Source organism: Impatiens glandulifera, chromosome 1 (genome assembly GCF_907164915.1).
Source record: "Impatiens glandulifera chromosome 1, dImpGla2.1, whole genome shotgun sequence".
In the NCBI taxonomy this organism is placed as follows: Eukaryota; Viridiplantae; Streptophyta; class Magnoliopsida; order Ericales; family Balsaminaceae; genus Impatiens; species Impatiens glandulifera.
In genome coordinates, this window is record NC_061862.1 from 117,513,911 (window position 1) to 117,534,817 (window position 20,907).

At 32.2% G+C, this 20,907-nt stretch overlaps 1 protein-coding gene across 1 annotated transcript; it reads right to left on the reverse strand.

Annotated features, from left to right (window-relative positions):
* Positions 1 to 6,216: 6,216 nt before the first annotated feature.
* LOC124919651 (translation initiation factor eIF-2B subunit delta-like) lies at positions 6,217 to 16,859 on the reverse strand. The gene is made up of 7 exons (XM_047459953.1): positions 16,274 to 16,859; positions 15,287 to 15,445; positions 12,926 to 13,287; positions 7,499 to 8,243; positions 7,137 to 7,233; positions 6,973 to 7,027; positions 6,217 to 6,594 (listed from the first exon to the last, which is right to left on the reverse strand). The coding sequence occupies exons 1-7, from the start codon at positions 16,815 to 16,817 to the stop codon at positions 6,532 to 6,534; spliced, it is 2,025 nt and encodes a 674-aa protein (XP_047315909.1). The 5' UTR covers positions 16,818 to 16,859; the 3' UTR covers positions 6,217 to 6,531.
* Between the last annotated feature and the right edge of the window lie 4,048 nt (positions 16,860 to 20,907).

Sequence of the window (20,907 nt, forward strand, 5' to 3'; positions counted from 1 at the left end):
AAGCAATAGATGAAAGAACACAAGACACAATGAATGTTTATGGATGTTCGGAGCAAACTCTCCTACATCACCACTTCTTCTCAACCTTAAGAAGGATATCCACTAGAAGATTTGGTTTAATTACAACGCGTACACAAACCCAATCGGACAACCAGGACTTAGATAATGCATGTTTCCAAACTCCTAGCACACAACACTCTATTGACAGAAACAGATTATGTCAACTTACAATACTGAAAACTCACACAGAATAAACAATATGTAATACAACTTAAACAATCTAACAAACTTTAGAACTCTTAAAACTTGAGAGCTTGAGCGCTTGAGAGATTGATTTAGAAAGCTTGAGATACATAAGTAATCGTTAAAGTAACTTGTTCGTAAATTTTCCTCCAACTTCTCCTCAAATAGGTAAGATGCAACCGACACATTTATTTTAGAGGACACTTGTCCTAGTTCGATTGGATGAGGTCCAGAATAGTACATCAGAGAATCATCAGAGGATATGCGCTTTTGATCTTGTCTGTATTGGATTCATATAGTGTGCCAAATATCATTAATAGGGTCGTGGTGTACTGGAAACGTACAATACATGGAATTTGAAATGCTTTGGCATGTGGTAGTTTTCAATAGGTTTAGCTCAGCTCAGCTGCTGTGACAGACTGCCAAAGACAGACGTTTGATCAAATAGGAAACGCTTTATAAAGTTGATCTCTTGTAAATACTGGAAGTGTCCTGATATAGTACCAAACTAGTAAATTACCGGAAGCATTCATATAAAATACCGAAAGACATATTAAACCAAAGTCAACATAATACCAGACGCACTTCTAAAATGCCGAAGGCACATAAAACCGGAAGCGCTCCATATAAAATACCAAAGTTGATCAAATACCGATTTGATCAACTAATGGGCATAACATCGAGCGCGCTTCCAAAATACCGAATTTGATATAAAACCGGAAGCGCCTCTTCAAAACCGAATTCAATAATATACCGGACGAGTTTCAACATAAAACCGATTTGATAATATATTGGACGCGTTCCTTTGATATAATACCGAAGTCATTAAAATACTAGAATTATATAAAACCGGAAGTGATATTACATACTACCAAACTCATATAAAATCGGACGCATCTTGATAAAATACCGATCTCATATAATACCGGTTACGCTTCTTCACATAATACCGAAGTTGATGTAAAATCGATTTCTTATAAAATATTGGTTACGCTTCTTCACATAATACCGAAGTTGATATAAAACTGATTTCTTATAAAATAGCGGTTACGTTTTTCACATAATACCAAAGTTGATCAAATACCGAATTTGATCAACTACCGGACAACTTTTCGGTTTCGATTTTCTTCACTTTGATCCTACAAAATTAATGACACGATTCAATTTTATTTATACACTGAGAATTTATCAAAAACTTTAACTTAACATATAATTTTACATTTTTAACCTATTTTATTTGTTAAATATAATTTAAATAATTTTAAAAAATTTAAACTTTTTAATTTAATTTTAAAGCATTTAATAATAAATAATTATTAAGCTTTACAAAATTATTTGATAAAAAAATATAAAATATTATATTAATTAAAATAAAAACAGCCTTATATTATATTATATAAATAAAACTAATTCTCTCTCAAATTTTTTTTATTTTTTCACCTCCTCTCACCTTTTTCATCTCTTCTTCTTCTCTCTTAATTCCATTTTTTCTATTATTTTACCACACTCATTCCATAATAAAAATAAATAGACATAGTTATAAAAACATAAAAATAAAATTAGAACCGAATTGAAATAAAAAAAAAAAATATAGACATATTTTATTAGAACAGGATGATTGAATTTCAGAATTTTTTCTCGGGTACCCGAAACCGACCCTGAACTAAATTGGAACCGATCGGTTCCGACCCAAAATTACCCAGAACCGAAAAACAAAAATAATACCCGACCCATCGGGCCTAAAATGCCATGCCTATTTGTACATGTATTTTAGAAAATAGACATTTTACCCCAAATGTTAAAAAAAATTTAATTAAGTTACCTGTGTTTACAACCTACTAAATTTTTGGTATCATTGACGAATGTTAGTTGATTAGAGAACTACAATTATGGATGGCAATGGGGCAGTTCGGGACGGGAATGTATTTACCATCCTCGTCCCGTTCGGTTTTAGGAATCCCCACGAGACACCGTTTATATCTTATTTTCTAAAAATTTATATATATATATTATTAACGGATTTATTAATATAATATATATTATAATATATTGATAATTTATATTATTATAAAGAAATAAACTTAAAACTCTTATAAAAGATAATGAATAAATAAATACATTGGTGATTTTATATATTTAATTATGTTAATAGTATTTGAGACAAAATTGAGGTGTGATCGGAGCGGGGACACAAATTCGGTTCGGTTACCGCGAGGCGGTTTCAAATTGTCATTCTTAACTACAACTTCACTAATTAGTTCGTTGAAACTATTAGAATTGACCCATATTTGTTTCTAAAAAAAAAAATTTTTGTTGAAGATGAAGATTTCATAAACTAATCTTGGTGATCATTATGAATGGAGGCTTCTAATTAATCCACAAAATTTGTCTTTTTATATGAACGGTTATTAAGATAAAATTCAGTTTTTATTTCACAACCCAACCATTACATTCTTAATCTAATTAATCTATTTATTTCTTAAAAAATTAAAATTATTCTTACTTTTTTTAATATAAATTAATTATTAAAATAAAAACTTAGAAAGATAAAGAATAATTTGATAAAAAATAAATAAAAATCAAAATTTTCCTATTTTTAATTAAATAAAGTTTTTTTTTTTACAAAATCGAAATAAAACTCAAAAAATCACTCTCAAACAAGCTCTTAGAGCATCCCCATCGGTAGGTACAAATCTGATGTGGACAAAATTTGTACCTAGGTACACTAATGGGGAGATGGGTACAAATCAGGAGAGAGAAAATTGAGTAGCAAAGTTTTGCTACTGGGTACAAATGAGAAAAAGTCAAATTAATATAATAAAAAATAAAATAAGATTACTTGAATTATTAAATTAAAAAATATTGTATGAATTAGATGATGTGGATGGTGGGACCACAATTGTACTTGAGATGGTTGGGGAATAGAGGTATAAATTGAGAGGTATAATTTATTTGTGATGTGCCTGCTGATGTGGCCCATATTTGTACCTATGTATGGGTACAAGGATGGGGATGCTCTTAGAGTGATTTGAGATGGTTCGAATTCAAGAATTATAGGTGGTAATATTAAATTAGTACATTGTCCTACTGAACAAATAATAGACATTATGACAAAGCCACTAAGATTGAAAGTATTTGAGAAGTTAAGGAAAAAGATGGGATTGATTGAAATCGGTAAAATAAACTGAAATGTTGATTTTCAGTTTAGGTGAATGTTTGTTTGATTTAATAATAAAGAGAATAAATATTATATTAATTTTTCAGTTACTTTTAGTTTTTAATCCCTACATTAATGTAACTAACATGTAAGTCGTGCAATTGCACGTATAATTTATATATATATAATGATACTTAATTTTTAAAGTGTCCGGATTGTCGTATTTAGAGCTGTGGTTAATTTGGATATATATGTGAGAGTAAATGGATACTTAGGTCGGATTGTGGGTTGACCGCTCGTAAACTTATAACGGTTAAAAATAAAATTAAAAATGTTATAGGTATGGTTCGAACTTACAATCTAACAAAAACAAGTATAACATTTTAACCAACTTGACTAATAATACTTTATATTCTAAATGTAACACTAAATTTGATGAACGCGGGACATTTTAACAATATAAGTTCAACTTTTTAAATAACTAATATATATATACATATAATGATGCTTAATTTTTAAAGTGTCCGGATTGCCGGGTCGAGAGCTAATTGATATTTGGGTCGGATTGTGGGTTGACCCGCCCATAAATTTAAAACGGTTAAAAGTAAAATTAAAAATGATATCACATTTTTACCGTAATATTTTTTCACGATTTTGTATATTATTACTCATGCAAATGCACGGGATACATGCTAGTTACTGTAATTACGTTAAAAGTGTGATTTTATAATTTAATTCAATATTTCTTTTATCTAATTATTAAACAGTATAACAAATTTATCTTTCTTTACTCGTTTTATTTAAAATTATTTTATTATTTTTTAAGCCTACCTAAAACCATATAAATTGAAAATATTCAGTACGTGGAAATAAGAGTAGTTTTAGATAAAACAAATCTTAAAATATTGAATTTTAGATTAAATTTGAGGTTTAATATTATATTTAAAAAATAAGAATATTAAATAAATCATTTAACCGATTTATTTAAGTTTTTATATTTTTTATATCTGATTTTGATTATTTAATAATCAAATTTTTTCACCAATGTAATAATTACTTATTTTAGAGGCTATTTAATATAAAATGTTAACATTTTAGTCGCTATACCACTTATATAATTATTGAAATAATTTTATAATTTTGTGTATGTATATATATTTTGTAAATTAGATTTTGAATAATTATATAAATTATTTATTGGGTCTAATATTACTTGTTATTATATATTTATTTTAAAAAAAATATTAAAAAAATTAACTAACCAATTCATTTAATTTTTATATTTATAATGATTTTGATTATTTATTGGGCATGATCCTAAGCTCTAAATCACCTTTTGTGGACGAACTCTTATGGGTTTTTCTCAAATGTTTTCTTTACTCTAAGCCAATTCGGAATTCCCTCCATGAACGAACCCTTAAGTTTTTCTTGGTCATGATCCTAAATCCTAAATCACCCTCGGTGGACGAACCTTCAGGGGTTTCTTTCCAATGTTTTATTTACTCTAAGCTGACATTTCCTCCATAAATGAACCCTTAGATTTTATCACCAATGTTTTGCATTACTCAAGCCAACATTTCCTCTATAGACGAACCGTTAGATTTTTTTCACCAATGTTTGCGTTACTGAAGCTAACATTCTCGATTTCGTTTCAACTATCAATGTCTGTGCACTCACATATGATAATTACTTCTTTTGGAGAGATTCGAACCCTATCTCCAGTAAAAAAAAATCAGCATTTTAAGCGATAGACCACTCATAATTATTGAAATAATTTTATTTTTGTGTATATATATATTTTGTAAATTAGATTTTAAATAATTATGTAAATATTTCATACACATCAAAAAATATAATAAAAATAATTGTATCTCTTATACTAATATTAAATACAAATTTTTATATTAATAATATTAATGATATAACATTATATATAATAAAAATTATTAAATTTATTATCCTAATTTTTCTCAATATATTATATAAATATATTAATAAAAATAAATTTATTTTTATTTTTTTCCTTATATATATATATATATTATTCTAATTAAAAATATTTTTCATCTAATTTATTTTTTAATATATAATAATTATATAATGTTTATTTATATAATTTTTTTCCTAACTAAATTTCTTTTTAAAAAATATTAAATAATTTTTTATGTTTTATATTTATATATATATTCTATTCGGTAACAAAATATATTATATATACATGGTAAAGAAAAAATATTTAATTAAAAAAGAGAGGTCAAAAGAAATGAGAAAGAATTTACCATTGTTTTGGTTTGCAAATAAAGGAGTTATTGATCCTTTAATTTCTTGTATTTGACATTTTTTAGGCTCATTCTTTTTTTCGATTAATTTTAGGTTTAATTTTCATTTAGTTTACTTATTTATTTATTTATTCTATTTAAGTTTGTTTAAAATAATTCTAAATTTAATTAATTTGGAATTTAATTGATAATATTTTTTATTTTAAAACTAATTATTTATTTTAATCCCATGCAAGAAATATTTTTTAAAATAATTAGTTAAATCAAAATTATTTAAAAATTATAAATTCAAGATAAAAAATAAGTGTTACACAGACATTTATACAATTTAAATATTTGAATGTTTTTTACCTACATAATTTTTTTTTTCACAACATAAAACATAGATCGAATTCATAACTTTTAGTATTCTTAAACACCCATTTTTCACCTTAGATAAGTTACCTAGTGAGTTATTCTCATTTTTTTACATTAAAAAATACCACTTATCCCAAAGAAACAAATTAAGATATTAATTTATTTAATTATTTGAGACTGTCTTTAAATATTCACTCAAATCATATATAATATATATTTTAAATATTAAATACAAACAGTATTTTGAACATCTTATTCAAATCATCCAAATAAACTATATTTTTACAATAAACAAATATGTTCAAATAATCCAAAAATTTCCCAAATAAGCCAAGATCACACAAGCTCCTAGTGTTTTATGCGAGCCCAATCACCACCTGATTTAAAGTTGAAGAAAAACATATGCACTGTAAAAAAAATTTGGCTAGTTATGCATGTGTAATTATCATCCAAAATTAATATTTTTCTTTGTAAGTTAAAATAGTTTAAACTATGTCATATCAGCAAATGCTCCCTTCCATATTCCCGCACAATAACAGGCACACTGGTAGGTGGAACCTGCAGCAAATAAATCGCAGTATTAACTAGGCAAAAACCCTATGATGCACAAAAATAAATATACTTTATCACAGACTCACAGTTACTTATGTTTTGTCACAATTGCATTGAAAAATAGTTAAAATTAAAAGTAATTTTGCTTGTTAAAAGATTTTTTCTAAATTATGATCCAGATTAAGTATAATTTTTTCCTTCAATTGGTATCATTATCCAGATTAATTTCTAAAACTTATTATTTCTGGCAAGCATAACATAAACAAAGGTAACTTTTTCGAAATCATTTAAAAGCATGTGCCAAAATAAAAGCTGGTAGTAAAACATACTGAGTATGAGACATCAATGCCACCATACAAAAGTAGAAGAAACTGGTAGACTTACCATGCCGTATTCTGTGATGATCATAGAGATATAATCCGAAGGAGTTGCATCATATCTGTTATAGATTCAATACAAAATAACAATATTCAAGTAAACCTAACATGGAAAGAAAATATATATACACATAAACTTTGCATATATATATAAACTCCTCAAAAGCTTACAGTAAATTCAGAAGTTGCAAATTCTGCTTATTGGCCCAACCATCCAGAAAATTTACATCCCTTCTTCCAGGAACCTTAGAAATAACATCCGGATCTCCTGCAAATCATGCAAAACATATTAAAGCGCAAGAAGACAAGGTTTCAGAAGAGAAGGTTTGGGCCTCACTCAATCTGAGTCATTTGAATTTAATCACTAATTTAATATCAAAACATGAAACACATTATTCAAATCATCAACCAAAATATCATCTATTTCTTTTGTAAAACAAATATTTGTTCATTATTTATTTTGCTCCTATTGACTTTTTACCTAAATAACCTACTTTTCGAAAGATGCCTTGAATATAACAAATACTACTTACCAAGCTCGTTATAACAAATAGAGTCAAGTTGTACCCTTTCAACAAACTTATATGCCTCACAGCAAACTAAAACCCGAACATCAAATGCATGTGCCACCATAGCAACACAAGCAGTCCCAACTCCAGAGTAAATAGTTCCATTGGACAAAACCGAGGCTGCCCCCAAGAATACTTTGGTGATTTCATGCATGATATGTGAAACAGCATTTATACATGTGTAAGTACATAATAGACCCTTCAACACCAGCCTATGCATCAATTCTCGGCCACCATGTCTCGGCCTTGAATCCACAACCACAACTCGGAAATTTCTCCCTAGCTCGTGTGCGTATAGAAGAATCATTTCAACTACTGTTGATGAACCGTAAGTAAGAATAACATCCCCATCCCTTATCTTTGTCACAGCATATTCGACTATCACCTTGTCTGCTAGAACTATCTTTTCATTCATAAACCGTTTTATATCTGAACAGAGAATGTTTTTTGCTTCTGATTCGGATAAATTGAATGGTAATTTAGCTATTCGACCTTTTAGGAACCTAATGGCATTCCCCATGCTAATTGAGAGTGGTCTGCATTCAATGAAGAATGAAATGTAACTATTGATCTTTGCTGTCAAATCTCTAACAAGAATTTTTTCTGGTGGCGTGGAGTAGTCTCTGATGGCTTCGCTGAAGGAATTGAGCATTGCAACACATCGAGCATTACTCCCAACTATATCACCAGCCAAATACTTTAATCCAACCTGAAAACAAAAATCAATCATATACTCCAGATTTTAATATGGATTATTCCTGCAAAAAAAGAGCAACCGGTAATATAGGTCTAGCTTGGCATTTGAGTTGTGGGACAATTTTTGGGTTGTTTTCTTATCAATTTTTTATATTGATTATGATTAAAAAAAATCTCCATGCTTTTGCCAAAAATTGAGAAAATAATTTGGATAGTTAATAAATTATGCTGACCAGCTGCATAAGCTATTTGCATTGTGTCTATTATCATTAACCAAGGAGAAATTCAGACAAAAATATACCAAATGAAGAAAAATTTTATAATATAATTTTTTGAATAGTACATTATCTAGAAAATATTTTTATACCAAATGAATTAACAAAAATCACACTATAATCTAGATCATGATCTTGAAAAATTATTATATCAAACTAACCAAAATATCATTTTCAAAATTAGTAATGGTGATTTTCAATGGGATCGTAATCGGGACAAAATATCAGTTTACAAATAAGCTCTTTAAATTGGGCTTGATTGTCAGCCTCAACACCAGTTGCTCTTAACCCCAAATCATAACTATGCCCACTAAAAGCACCTACGCCGAATAAGGCAGTTGGAAAATTGAATGAAGCAAAACACATGAACTGTGATTTTAAGTAGAGATTCCAAAAAGGAAGATGCACAAGTAGGGTGTAAACTATACGAACATGTAGAAGATTGAGCTTTTGAGAGTGAAAATGTGATAATATTATTGAATGATATGAACTTGTGATTATATGAGTAATGTGTGGCATATAAAGTACATTTGAGTACAATAAAAGTAAAGCAATGACAACAAGCAACACTTTCAGTATAAATAAAGCAATGTTTGAGTATAAGTAAGATGCACCAATTTCAAGGAGGATATAGATAATTCTACACTTCCCTCAAGTTGGGTAATAGATATTGAAAGTGCCCAACTTGCCACATAGTTCTTCGAAATTTGACTTGAGAGCTTTGGTAAGTATGTCAGCCACATGATTGCGTGATATAACGTAGAAGGGTAAAATAGACCATTCTCAGAAATGAAGTGATGGATAAATTTCAACATGTTTGGTTCTACGATGATGAACCAGATTATTTGCAATACTAATTGCGGTTTGGTTGTCACACATCATATGAATAGGTCCATCATGAGACAATTCTAACTTTTTAAGGATACGTCATATCCAAATTCATTCACAGATTTCGAGTGCAAGAAAACCATACTCGGCGTTGGCACTGCTACGAGCGACAACAAATTGTTTGTTGCTTCTCGTGATGAGTTTGCCCCATACAAACAAACAATATTTGGAGATGGATTTATGTGGTAATGTCCCGACTCAATCGGCATTGGTGAACACACATATAGACTTGTCGTCTTTATTTGTGAATATGAGACCTTTTCCTGGGGAGCCTTTTAGGTCTCTGTATCCTGAAATGTGTTCTTATGATGTTCTAAGGCACAATTCATGAATTAGCTAAAGAAAATCACTACGAAGCCAATATCGTGACAAGTATGAGATAAGTACAGAAGACGCCCCATGATTCGTTGGTATCTACCTTTGTCCGTTGGAGAATCGTCCTTTTTATTTCCATGTTTGTGGACTGACTCCTTGGGGTGTCAGCAGGCCATCCAAGCATGTCGACTTCCTTTCAAGATCTATGGTGTACTTCCTATGGTGTACTTCCTTTGGGACAAGGAGATCACTTTATTTAATTAGGCAAAGTTCCATTACTTTGAAGAACTTGAAGGGTCCGAAATTTTTGGTATCGAATCAGCTGATAATAAACTCTTTCAAGTTTCAATTCTCTTCTTTATCGCCCCCAATTATAACAATGTCATCAACGTAGACAATGAGATTGTGGTCTTTTTATTTGAAGCAATCATGACAAACATAGTGTGATCGGCTTGGCATTGAGAGAAACCGTTCTCGATGATGGAGATTGAGAAATTTTCGAACCAAGCCGTCAGTTATTGTTAAGAGAATGATGAAGATTGCGAAAATGGCGTAGAAATGGATTGAAAGGGTCGAGGTGTAGGTAACAGAGGTAAACATGTGTTAACTATCATTGCCTTTCGATTAAGAACAGTGTACGTTGATATCAGTTTCGAAGGTTTGGATGGAGGTTGATATTGATTTTGGATTAAGATGAAGAAGTCTGTGAAGATTCGACAAACTTCAAATATTTCCTTCATTCAACAGAATCAAGTAAGACGAGTGTAATCGTCGATAAAGATCATTGTTTACCATTTAAAGATTTAGTGTGGGCGGATCCCCACATCGCTATGAATTGATTTTTTTTTAATGTAGGAGGCTAGCATAAACCCACAATCATAACATCCACTTCAACTTAAGGTGTTCTAAATGAGAATCTAACTTGTGACCTTTGGTCTCTTAAGAACGCGTCGCTATTTATTAATGACATGGTTCAGAGGGTTTGTATCTTGGGTAGGAGGATCAAGTGTGTTTTGCAAATTGGCAAGTGTCACAATGAAAAGAAGTAGTAGTTCGATTATATATTTGGAAGTAGTTTAGCCAAATAAAATAAACTGGGAAATAAGTCAACGATGTCACAATGTTATTTTGGCACGTTTGTTTGAAAAAGTACTTGAAAAAACTGAAAAATTCTCTATAGGTAGGCTAGGTTGCAAGATGTAGAGTCTCGAACACAAGTTAACATTTACAATTGTCCTCCCCATTCTTGTGTACTGAAATTCAAAACCACCCGGATAGAATTTGATAAGACATTTTAAAACAAGAAAAAGCTTTCTAATTGACAATAGATTGTAATCAAAATTTAGAATATAGAGAACATTTTTTAAGCAAATGTTAGACATTACGTAAGCCGATCCGGTTCCTAGAACTCCTGCGAATGCACCGTTAGCCACGCGAACGGTGGACAAATGACGTATATGAAAATCTGTGGCAGAGATAGGTTCTTGCCATGTGCTCTGATGCCCTTAAATCGACAATCCAATTTTTCTCGTTAGATGTATCTAAATGAGTGTTAAAAGCTTTGGGGGCAGCTGGAGTTGATTGTGCTGCTGAAGGGCGTTGCGGCAGTGGGGCTGTTACCGCTAATTTTAGAGGTGCGTTGCCGCAGCTTGGGATTAATAGCGAGAAGTTGTCGTAGTGCTTCCAGCAGGACATCAGACAAGGCAGGCTTCCAGCCGCGATAACAAGAGAGCAGCGGCGACAGGGACAGAGGAAGGGGAAGAGCCTTGGGCAGCTATGAGAGCGGAGAAGATGCTGCCGAGATGATGAAATGTTGATAGCATTTTTCACTTCAGCGAGTGGCTTTGAATGTTGGAGTGTAGCTTTCTGAAGCGAAAGTGATGATTTTTGGACAAATTATGTTGGAAGAAATCTGAGGAGGCACGGAGACAGATTCTACCGAGATATGAAGTCCAGTTTTTGAAGTGACGAAACTACCGAGAAAGAGTTCAAGAACGCTCAAATACCATGTAGAAGATAGAGCTTTTGAGAATGAAAGTTTGATAATATTATATTGTGATTACATGAGTGCAAACAACATGCACCAATTCCAAACAAGAGAGATAAAACTTTTAGACAGTTATTATGTCAGACAAAATTATACCAAATAAAGCAAAACTATACTTTTTTGGATCAATCATTCTATAAAAAGTATTTTGTATACTAGATGACATAACAAAAATCACACTAGTTAGATCATGATCTTGAAAAAATCTTATATCAAACTAACCAAAATATCATTTTCAATTTTAACTGGTTATTTTTCAATAGAATCATAATCAGGACAAAATACCATTTTGCAAATAGGCTTTTTAAATTTTCATTGGCCTGATTGTCAGCCTCAACACCAATTGCTCTTAACCAACACAATTTTCTTGACCCCAAATCATAATTATGACCACTAGAAGTTCCTATGCCAAAGAAGGCAATTGGAAAATTGAATGAACCATAACACAAGCATTGTGATTTTAAGCAGAGATTCCAAAAAGGAAGATGCACAAGTAGGGTGTAAACTATATGAACAAAATCCCAGGAAAATAAGATTACATACTGGATAGTGTTCAGGATATTATGCCACTTTTCATTTATTTAATAAAGGATCCACTGATGATTTGTTTCAAAACCAAAATTTGAAAAAATAATCTCATTTGGTATAAGATCTAAATTATTTTTTGGTCATGATCTATAGTGTGATTTTTGTGGCTCATTTTTATACAAAGATTTTTCTAGATTAGTTTCCAAATTATAGTGTATTTTATATTTTTGCTTCACTTTTTTTTTTTTTGAATTAAGGAGAACTAGTATAACACCCCACAGCCATGACCACCGCTTCAACTCAAAACAATTGAACCCGTGACTTTTTAGTCTCTTACGCCGACTCTTACCACTGGGCTAACTTCATGGTTTTTCTTTTTGCTTCACTTTGTATAAATATTGTTTTTAGATCATGACCAGATTATTTTCTAAACCATTGTAAATTTTTAACCATGATCTTATTTTCTAGATCATTAAGCTTTTAGGATAACATAATAGATGTAAATTTTTCCAGATTATGATCAACATGTAAAAACTTGATAGCAAAAAACACGATTTGTTTCAAAACTAAAAAATAGAAAATAAAGATATAAAAAGGGGAAGTATAAAAGTTTATAGGCAGCTAATACTAAAAAAATAGTACCTCGTAAACAGAAGGATGCACTGGATCGAATTGGAAAAACTTTACTACCAGATCATGAAACTGAGTGCCGTGTTCATATTGAGGTAAATGTCGAAATAGTTCCACTCTGTTTTTAGATTCAGTTTTCTTCACTACTGCATTCTTTTTTGCTTTCTCCACACGGTTTTGATCATCGAATTGCATACGTGGAGGAGGTACATCTTTCTTCTTGTCTTTCTCAGTTGTTTTTTCATTTGTTTTCTTCTCAGTTATCCCTGATGTCACAGGAGGACAATCTTGTTTCTGAGATGAGTGCAGTGGCTTTGCAGTTTTACCTACTTGTTCAGAAGTTTCTCTAGGAATGGGAGGAGTCCTTTTTGAATCTAAAAATGGCAACAAAAAAGCATTAGTACATAAATCATATCAATATCTACAAAACATGAAAAAGTGTTAGATAAGGATAAACAATGGATGTACCACATTGAATTCACTGCAAGGACATAAAAAAGGGAAGACATCAAATAAGCTGAGAAGATTTTCAAAGAAAGAAAATAAGCTCTTCCACTATTTAAAGAGCATAGTGCTTATGGACTTTGACAATTTTTAACAAATTAGCCTTGCACTAAAACTGTTCCTGATCATGTTTCATTGAAACTAATAAGTTAGTCTTGAACTCTCTCCTTCTCTCTCTGTAGGTTCTTTAATGTGTTCTGCTCTAAAAGAAGGTGTCAACCCCTAGATCAATAAATGGAAGAGATGTTTGATCAGGGGTAAAGCACAATGCATTTTAAGATAGCTAAGAGAGTAGACTTCGAGCATTGGGCACATAAAGGGACTTGTTTTATGATCCCAAATAACTCAATTTCTCATCAGCAATCATCACATCAATCAAATAAACAACCAAAATGCCCTCTCTTTTTATTTTAATATTTTTTTTATATCCTTCATTATATATTTATACTCCTAAAGTGTTTTATCCAAATAACATAATTTCCAATAACCTACGAATAAGGTTATTTGGAATAACCGCCTGGTTATTCAAATAACCCTAGATCAAACAAGGGCTAGATGTTAATGACAAACACACTATTTTTAAAGTGAGCAGTCAAACCAGTTGGTTCAAAGTAAAAAATTCTCAAGCATTTCTCCTCATTCTGATAACCAATTTTCCTATTAATATTAATTAGTAACCTATTATTCTCAGTTTAAAAAAGGTTTGTTTACCACCCATTCTATTATTTGTATACTTCCTTTTTTATGCTACCAGCACACACATGAAGCCATATCTACCACAAATTTTGTGATCACTGTTCATTAACGGTCTGACAGGAATATAATATTTCACTAATTGCATAAAGATTTCAATGTTCTTTGAATATTCACAAAATAGTCCCAAAATCCATGAAATTTTTTCCTTCCATTCCAGATTCTCAATTGTGTCACATACAGGCCCGACATAAAAAATATAAAAAGAAAAAATAATTGGACAATTCTTTATAGATTGAACAATGTTTATTTTTCCTTTCTTTTGAGAACAAGTGTTTTTCCTTGGAGGAGGCTAGCACAACATCTAACAGCCATGATCCCCCGCTTCAATCAAGGTGGGTTTTGTTGGAATCAAACTTGATAACACAATCTATTAAGTTCAAGACTCTTACCGCTTAAGCTACCCACCTCAATCTCTTTATTTCAAGACTCTTACCATTTGAGCTACCACTCAGGGTAGATTGAACAAGGTTTGATCCTTACTTTACCCAATCATTGATACTAAAACCCACCCACCATTATCACAGGTATATATTGCATTTTCTGTTGTTACAAAATATGTACACAAGTTATACAGGAGGGAACATTTCCTTGTCTACAAAATAAACTGACCGACTCTTGGAAACAAATATATAAAGTATGAAGATTATTGGATTGTGTTATATTATAAACAATTTATATTTTTCCACTTTTTTCAAACAGATGAGAGAGGGAAACTGATTTTATGCCTAGGATTAAAGAAAACTTGGTGGAATCTTCTGGAGAGTGGAATTTTTGAAATTAATTTCAGATTTTCTTCAGTATAGGATCTCTAACAGAATTTGTCAGCTGAATCAAAGAAAGACAGCAACAAATTTGTCCAACTTCTTATAGGACTCTAACAATAATGGACATGGCTGCAAATAAAGAAATGAGAACCTAAACAATTTACAAGAGATTAACCTATCAGGCTCAACATATGGAAGACACACTTGGAAAGAAAATGAACTGAGAATACAAAAATAAAGCACAGATATGATCACGTCGTCCAAACTACTCTGCACTAGAAAATAGAAACACTGATCTCTAGTTGCAGTGGATACAAAAGATGAAAACAAAACAATAATTAATTTTCACCTTTTGCTGTAGCTTTTGCTGCTCGTTGGGACTCCTGAAGGGCACGCCTTTCAGCTTTTGTTGTCTTCTTTTTAACTGGTTCTGAGCTTGAAGGAAACTCATTTGATGACACTAAATTGGTTCCTATACTCTGTTCAACATGGCCTTTTTCCTTAGACACTGTAGGTCAAAAATGATAAAGAAAAATGCTAATGATTTTTTCTGGAATGGACAGAGTAAACAATTCAGGTAAAAATGCTTAGTCGCCATGTTTTAATCGTTTTATGTAGAAAGCAATATGTACAGAACTTCCGATACTCAATTAGCTATCTAGTGTGTCGGACCACAAGATAAAGCATGTTTCAGAAAGTATAATTCAGCCAGATTATATTATTGAATAAATTAACTGACATCTTCTTTAACCCACATCATAAATTACAAGTTCCAGTTCGAAAAACATAAGATACATAATCTGAAGATCAATATGTTGCATGTATGTATAGTTGTAGCCTAATTATCATCTTTTCCTTTTGGCGTTAGCATACAGTTATTAAATAATAATTACTAGAGTGAAGAATCTTCTTTCTGTAAGAGATAACATAGTCTCTCAAGAAAATAACAAATTCATTGCCTTTCTTTCTCTTTCTGAGTGTAAAGGTCTAGGATTGCAACTTAACACTAAAACTAACAGTTGAGCAACAGTCTGAGCAGACCACTTTGGAAAGTGGTATTATTTTCTGACCTTGAGAGCTTAGTATATAGAGTGATGCGCCCTTATGTTTATTAAAGATTTTATCCATTAAGTTTGACGCTATCATCTAGAGAAGAGTACCATCTAATCTTAGCTTCAGCATAACGGTAACTCTAAACATAAAGACAATTCCTTACATAGTCCTCTTTGATTGTCAGAAGATATTACTCAATAATTCTACCAACAAAATGAGCTGCTATAATTGAAAAACATATTGGATCAGCAGCAAACAATGGACAAATGAAAAAGGTGCCTACCAGGTGCTTCTTGAAACTTGTCAATTCCGGGAGCTGCAGACGATTCAAATCCGCTGGTTGGCAAAGATGACGCCAATTTACCCGATTTGCTTCGTTTAATAATCCAATTCGCTGAATCCTGGGAGAACTCCCCATCGTCCATCCTGCTCGACCAGGATGACGGAGAAGCTCCAAATGGAGAACCAGACAGGGAGTTGCTACCGGAAGCGGCATTACTATCGTCTGAATGTCGCCTAAGAGCAGAGGTCTCCGGCATGGGAAGGGCGACGGTGTTTCGCAAGGACTTGGTTTGCTGATTGGAGGTCTCTAAAGCGGCTGAAAGGTTATCAGAAGCGTGGTCAGGTGGAGGTATCATAACAGGGGAAATAGAATTTCCCGACGGGGAAACGTCGGAAACAGGCGGCGGTGCCGATGACAAAGGAACCGGTGGATCAGACTGCGTCCTGTAGGGCAATTGATGTGGCAGTGGCAACCCGCCATGGGCGAAGAACCCTACCTGGCGTACCTTCGGATCGTTCAGTCGGGAATTACGGCGCGGGTCCATGGCGACATAAAAGGTTCACAGACACGGAAGGAATCTATACAATTTGTAAAACTGCTTCCCACTTCGAAAAGAAAGATATGCGACTGACGCGGCACGCACGTACTTGCATACGTGTGCAAGATATTAAAGACTTTGATTATATATTATTTTTAAATATCTTATTACCTAATTAATAATTTACTAATTAATTACATTTTTTTTAGAGATTATTTCTCATTAAATCTAATGAGGAGTTATATATTTTAAAAAATAATTAATAATAATATAAAAATAAACTATTGATGAAAAGAATAAGTTAATTGATTAGGATTGTGTGGGAAATTTTTCTAAATTTCAAAAAATTTAAGAAATAAATGGTATGTTTCAATCAATGACTAAGTATTGTTTTGAATTATGTGTATTTTGATAATTAATTTGACAAACGAGTTGGGACATTCAGGAATTTAATTTTATTGTAAAATAAATAAAGATCAAATTAAAGATATTAAGTATAATAATTTTTTTTTTATTTTGAAATATAATTGTATTTTTATTATATAGAAAGTTAGAACAACATTAGTAGTTACGACCTCTATCTTTACTTAAGATGTTTTAAGTGAAATCAAATGTTTAGTCTCTTAAGAATTTTTTGATTGAGTCATTTATATAAGTAAAAAACAAGACCGTAGAATAAATTTCCCTTTTTCTTTTCTTTGAGCCTATCCAATATTATGGTTTTTTACATTTTTCTTATAGAATTATTCATATTTTTTTTATATCAAAAATAATATATTACAAAATATTAAAAATATTGAATTTGTTTATATACCAAAAAAAAAATGATAAGGTATGATATTGATATCAAAATTATCAGTACAATATGTTGGGTGAAATTATTTTGACTAACGTTATTTTAATGATGTATTAATAAAACTTTGATTAAGAATGAAACTAAACCGTCTAATTGTTTTTATGCATGTGCATCAAAAATATGCTAAGTTAGACTTGATTTGAAACAGGCTAATTAGACGTGATACGTAGTTAGACGTGCAGTCTAACAGATACGTAGTTAGACGTGTAGTCTAACAGATGAAAGTTGGACGTTGGCATCTAACTCCTTTAGACAAGTCTGAAGTGAAACATAGTTAGACGTACCGTCTAACTCCATTAGACTTGGTGGTCTAATGGATCTCGCTATTAGACGTTGACGTCAAACTTCCTTAGACTTGGCAGTCTAATGGAGCACGTCTAATGCCTCGCTTTAGCAGCTGTTTGAAGTTAGTATCCGTCTACTCACGATCAACTAGCTGTACGTTATTCATGCCCCACTCATCCGTGCAGTTCAGTACGACAGCCAGTTGCATCCAATGAATGAATTTCACATAAGTAAATATTCTTTCCACTAATTGTTCTATGCAGGCCAGTCCAAAAGAATATCCGACGCTCTACCAGTTCGGTACGACCACGATTCTAGTGCACAGAGCCTGCTGTACTATTATACTATGGGAGGCTTTCCAATGGATGCTCGCCACGTGTCAATGCAGAAGATTCGACCGTTGGTGCCTGTCTTCTATATAAAGATCCCAAAGGACAACGGACGAGCTGCTAGTTTTTTTTGCACTGTCTCACGAATTGTTGTCTGCTTGCTCACTTCCTTACTGATTTTATACATCATCTTCAAGAGAGAGATAGAATCAAAAACATTGTCTACATGAGTGATATTCTTAAACATTGTAAGTTAAACAGAGCCTGTTCTGTTCAACAGTTAGCTAGCCAGTAAACTATATTTGATTCAAAGAAGTATAGTGAATCCTTCCGGTGGTTGGAAGAAGGGGTGACATAGGAGAATTTGCTTCGAACATCCATAAACAACTTGCTGTGTCTTTTTCATTATGTCTTTCCTTCTCTCATTGGTTTGTAGCTTGAAACCTGAGCAAACGTTTCCGCACTTGAATAGCTTCAAGAGTTTGTAAGGGTTTGTGAAGAATAGAAAGAGATATTAATCCCTCACAGAATTTCTATCAAATCGTTTTCCAGAAGTTGTCATCAATAGTTAAATCCCCGTCTATATTGATTACACCGATCCTATCAATTGGTATCAGAGCCCTGCTTTCTATTCTCAAGCATCAAGAACATAAATCATGTCTATCATCAACGAGATCCCTCTATTTTCGAAAAAAAACTACGATTATTGGATGATGAGAATGCAAGCTCACTTGGCTGCTCTTGATTGCGATATGTGGAGTGTCATTACCGATGATCCCATAAAGATTGTAAAGCCAAGATGTGAGTGGACAACTGAAGATAAGATGACTAACAACTTGGACAACGCTGCCAAAGATATCCTATATCAATCAATCAACATGAATATATTCTGCGAGATCAAGTCCTGTTCCTCTGCTAAAGATATTTGGGAAAAGCTGATTCAGATCTATGGCCGTAACTTTCAAACTAAGAAGAACTAGAAAGATCAGAAGGTTCTTATATGTGCTGAAAACACGTCCAAATGGGCCGATAGCGACTTAGAGGACTCACCTAGTGAAAGTGAAATAGAAGCCGTCACATGCTTGATGGCAGATGATCAATCCAAGGTAAATAATCTTTCCTCATAAGAGTTTACCAACGAAGAGTTAACTATTGCACTCAATGACATTGCCATTGAGTACAAGAAGTTATCAGATTCTTTTAATGAATTGAAAGCGAAATATGAGACCAATATCTCCTCTTCATCTCAAATATCTGAACCAAATGTTTCTGAAAATAAAGTGGTTGAACTCTCATCTAAGAATGAGATGCTCAAAGAACAGATTCAAACTCTTTCTTTTGAAAACAAAAGGTTAAACTATATTGTTAGCGCTTGGACAAGGTCTAGAGAGGCTGTCAAATATCAGATTAGTGTGTTGAAACCTGCTGGATTCAAATCCGGTTTAGGATTTGATAGCAATGACCCAGACCAATCTTATAAAAAGTTAAACTCAGCAACTGACAAGCTTAAGCCAATAAGCTTTGTCAAAGGGAGTCTAACTGACACTGAAACTGATTCAATCCATGAGGAGTTAACTTTAAAAGATGAAATAACTTATGTTCCACCGACTGTTAGCTGGCTGAAAAATAAGTTAGATGCAAATAGCAAGTCTGGCTATCTAAAACCTGACTCAAAGTCAAGGAGTTTTAAAAGAAAATCATCCTCTAAAGCTAAGGGATCAGTGGCTAGTAGAAAGACGCCTACTAAGTCAAAATCATATGCATTAATCACAAAACAAAATGGAAAATCCATCAAAATAAATCAAATATGGATTCCTAAGGGACTCATTGATCGAGGACCCAAGTGAATGTGGGTACCAAACGTATGTAAATATTGTTTTGTGTAGGTACTTCTGAATGATTGCCTGGAGGACTCTATTTGGTATCTGGACAACGGTTGTTCCAGACACATAACAGGAAATAGACGGATTCTAACTGATATAACAGACTGCTCAGGTCCTAAGATCACCTTTGGTGACAACAAGAGGGTAAGACTATGGGTAAGGGTAAGATTATCCATGGTAATCTAACCATTAGTGATGTTTTACTTGTTGACAATCTGTGTTATAACCTTATTAATATTAGTCAATTATGTGATAATGGTTTGACTGTTGATTTCCAAACTCATGAATGCCTAGTTAAGAATCAGCAGGGTAATACCTTACTGACCGGAAGCAAGATAGGAAACTCTTATAAAATGAACTGGCAAAATAAGACATTTGACCTTATGTGCATGATTGCCAAAAATGACCAAAAATGGTTATGGCATAAAAGATTAAACCATCTAAACTTTAAAACCATCAACAACATTTGCTCACACAATTTAGTGTTCAGTTTACCTAAATTACAATTTTCTAGGGACAAGGTGTGTCCTGCTTTCCAGTTAGGAAAACAGGGCAGATCATCGTTCAAAAGTAAAGGGAAATCTCAGTCCAGCCGTTGCTTAGAACTTTTACACATGGATCTATTTGGTCCAATTCCTGTAAAGAGCTTAAGAGGAATGAGATTTACCCTAGTAGTTATTGATGATTTTTCACGATTTACATGGGTAGTATTTTTGCAGTCTAAGGATCAAACTGCTGAAAAT

Excerpts from the sequence above, each read along its gene's own strand:
- LOC124919651 (XM_047459953.1), bottom strand. The coding sequence starts at position 16,817 with ATGGACCCGCGCCGTAATTCCCGACTGAACGATCCGAAGGTACGCCAG. Across the intron at positions 8,244-12,925 it reads TGCATCCTTCTGTTTACGAG|GTTGGATTAAAGTATTTGGC; the intron begins GTACTATTTTTT and ends TTTTGTTTTCAG. Across the intron at positions 7,234-7,498 it reads TATTTGTTATAACGAGCTTG|GAGATCCGGATGTTATTTCT; the intron begins GTAAGTAGTATT and ends CATGATTTGCAG.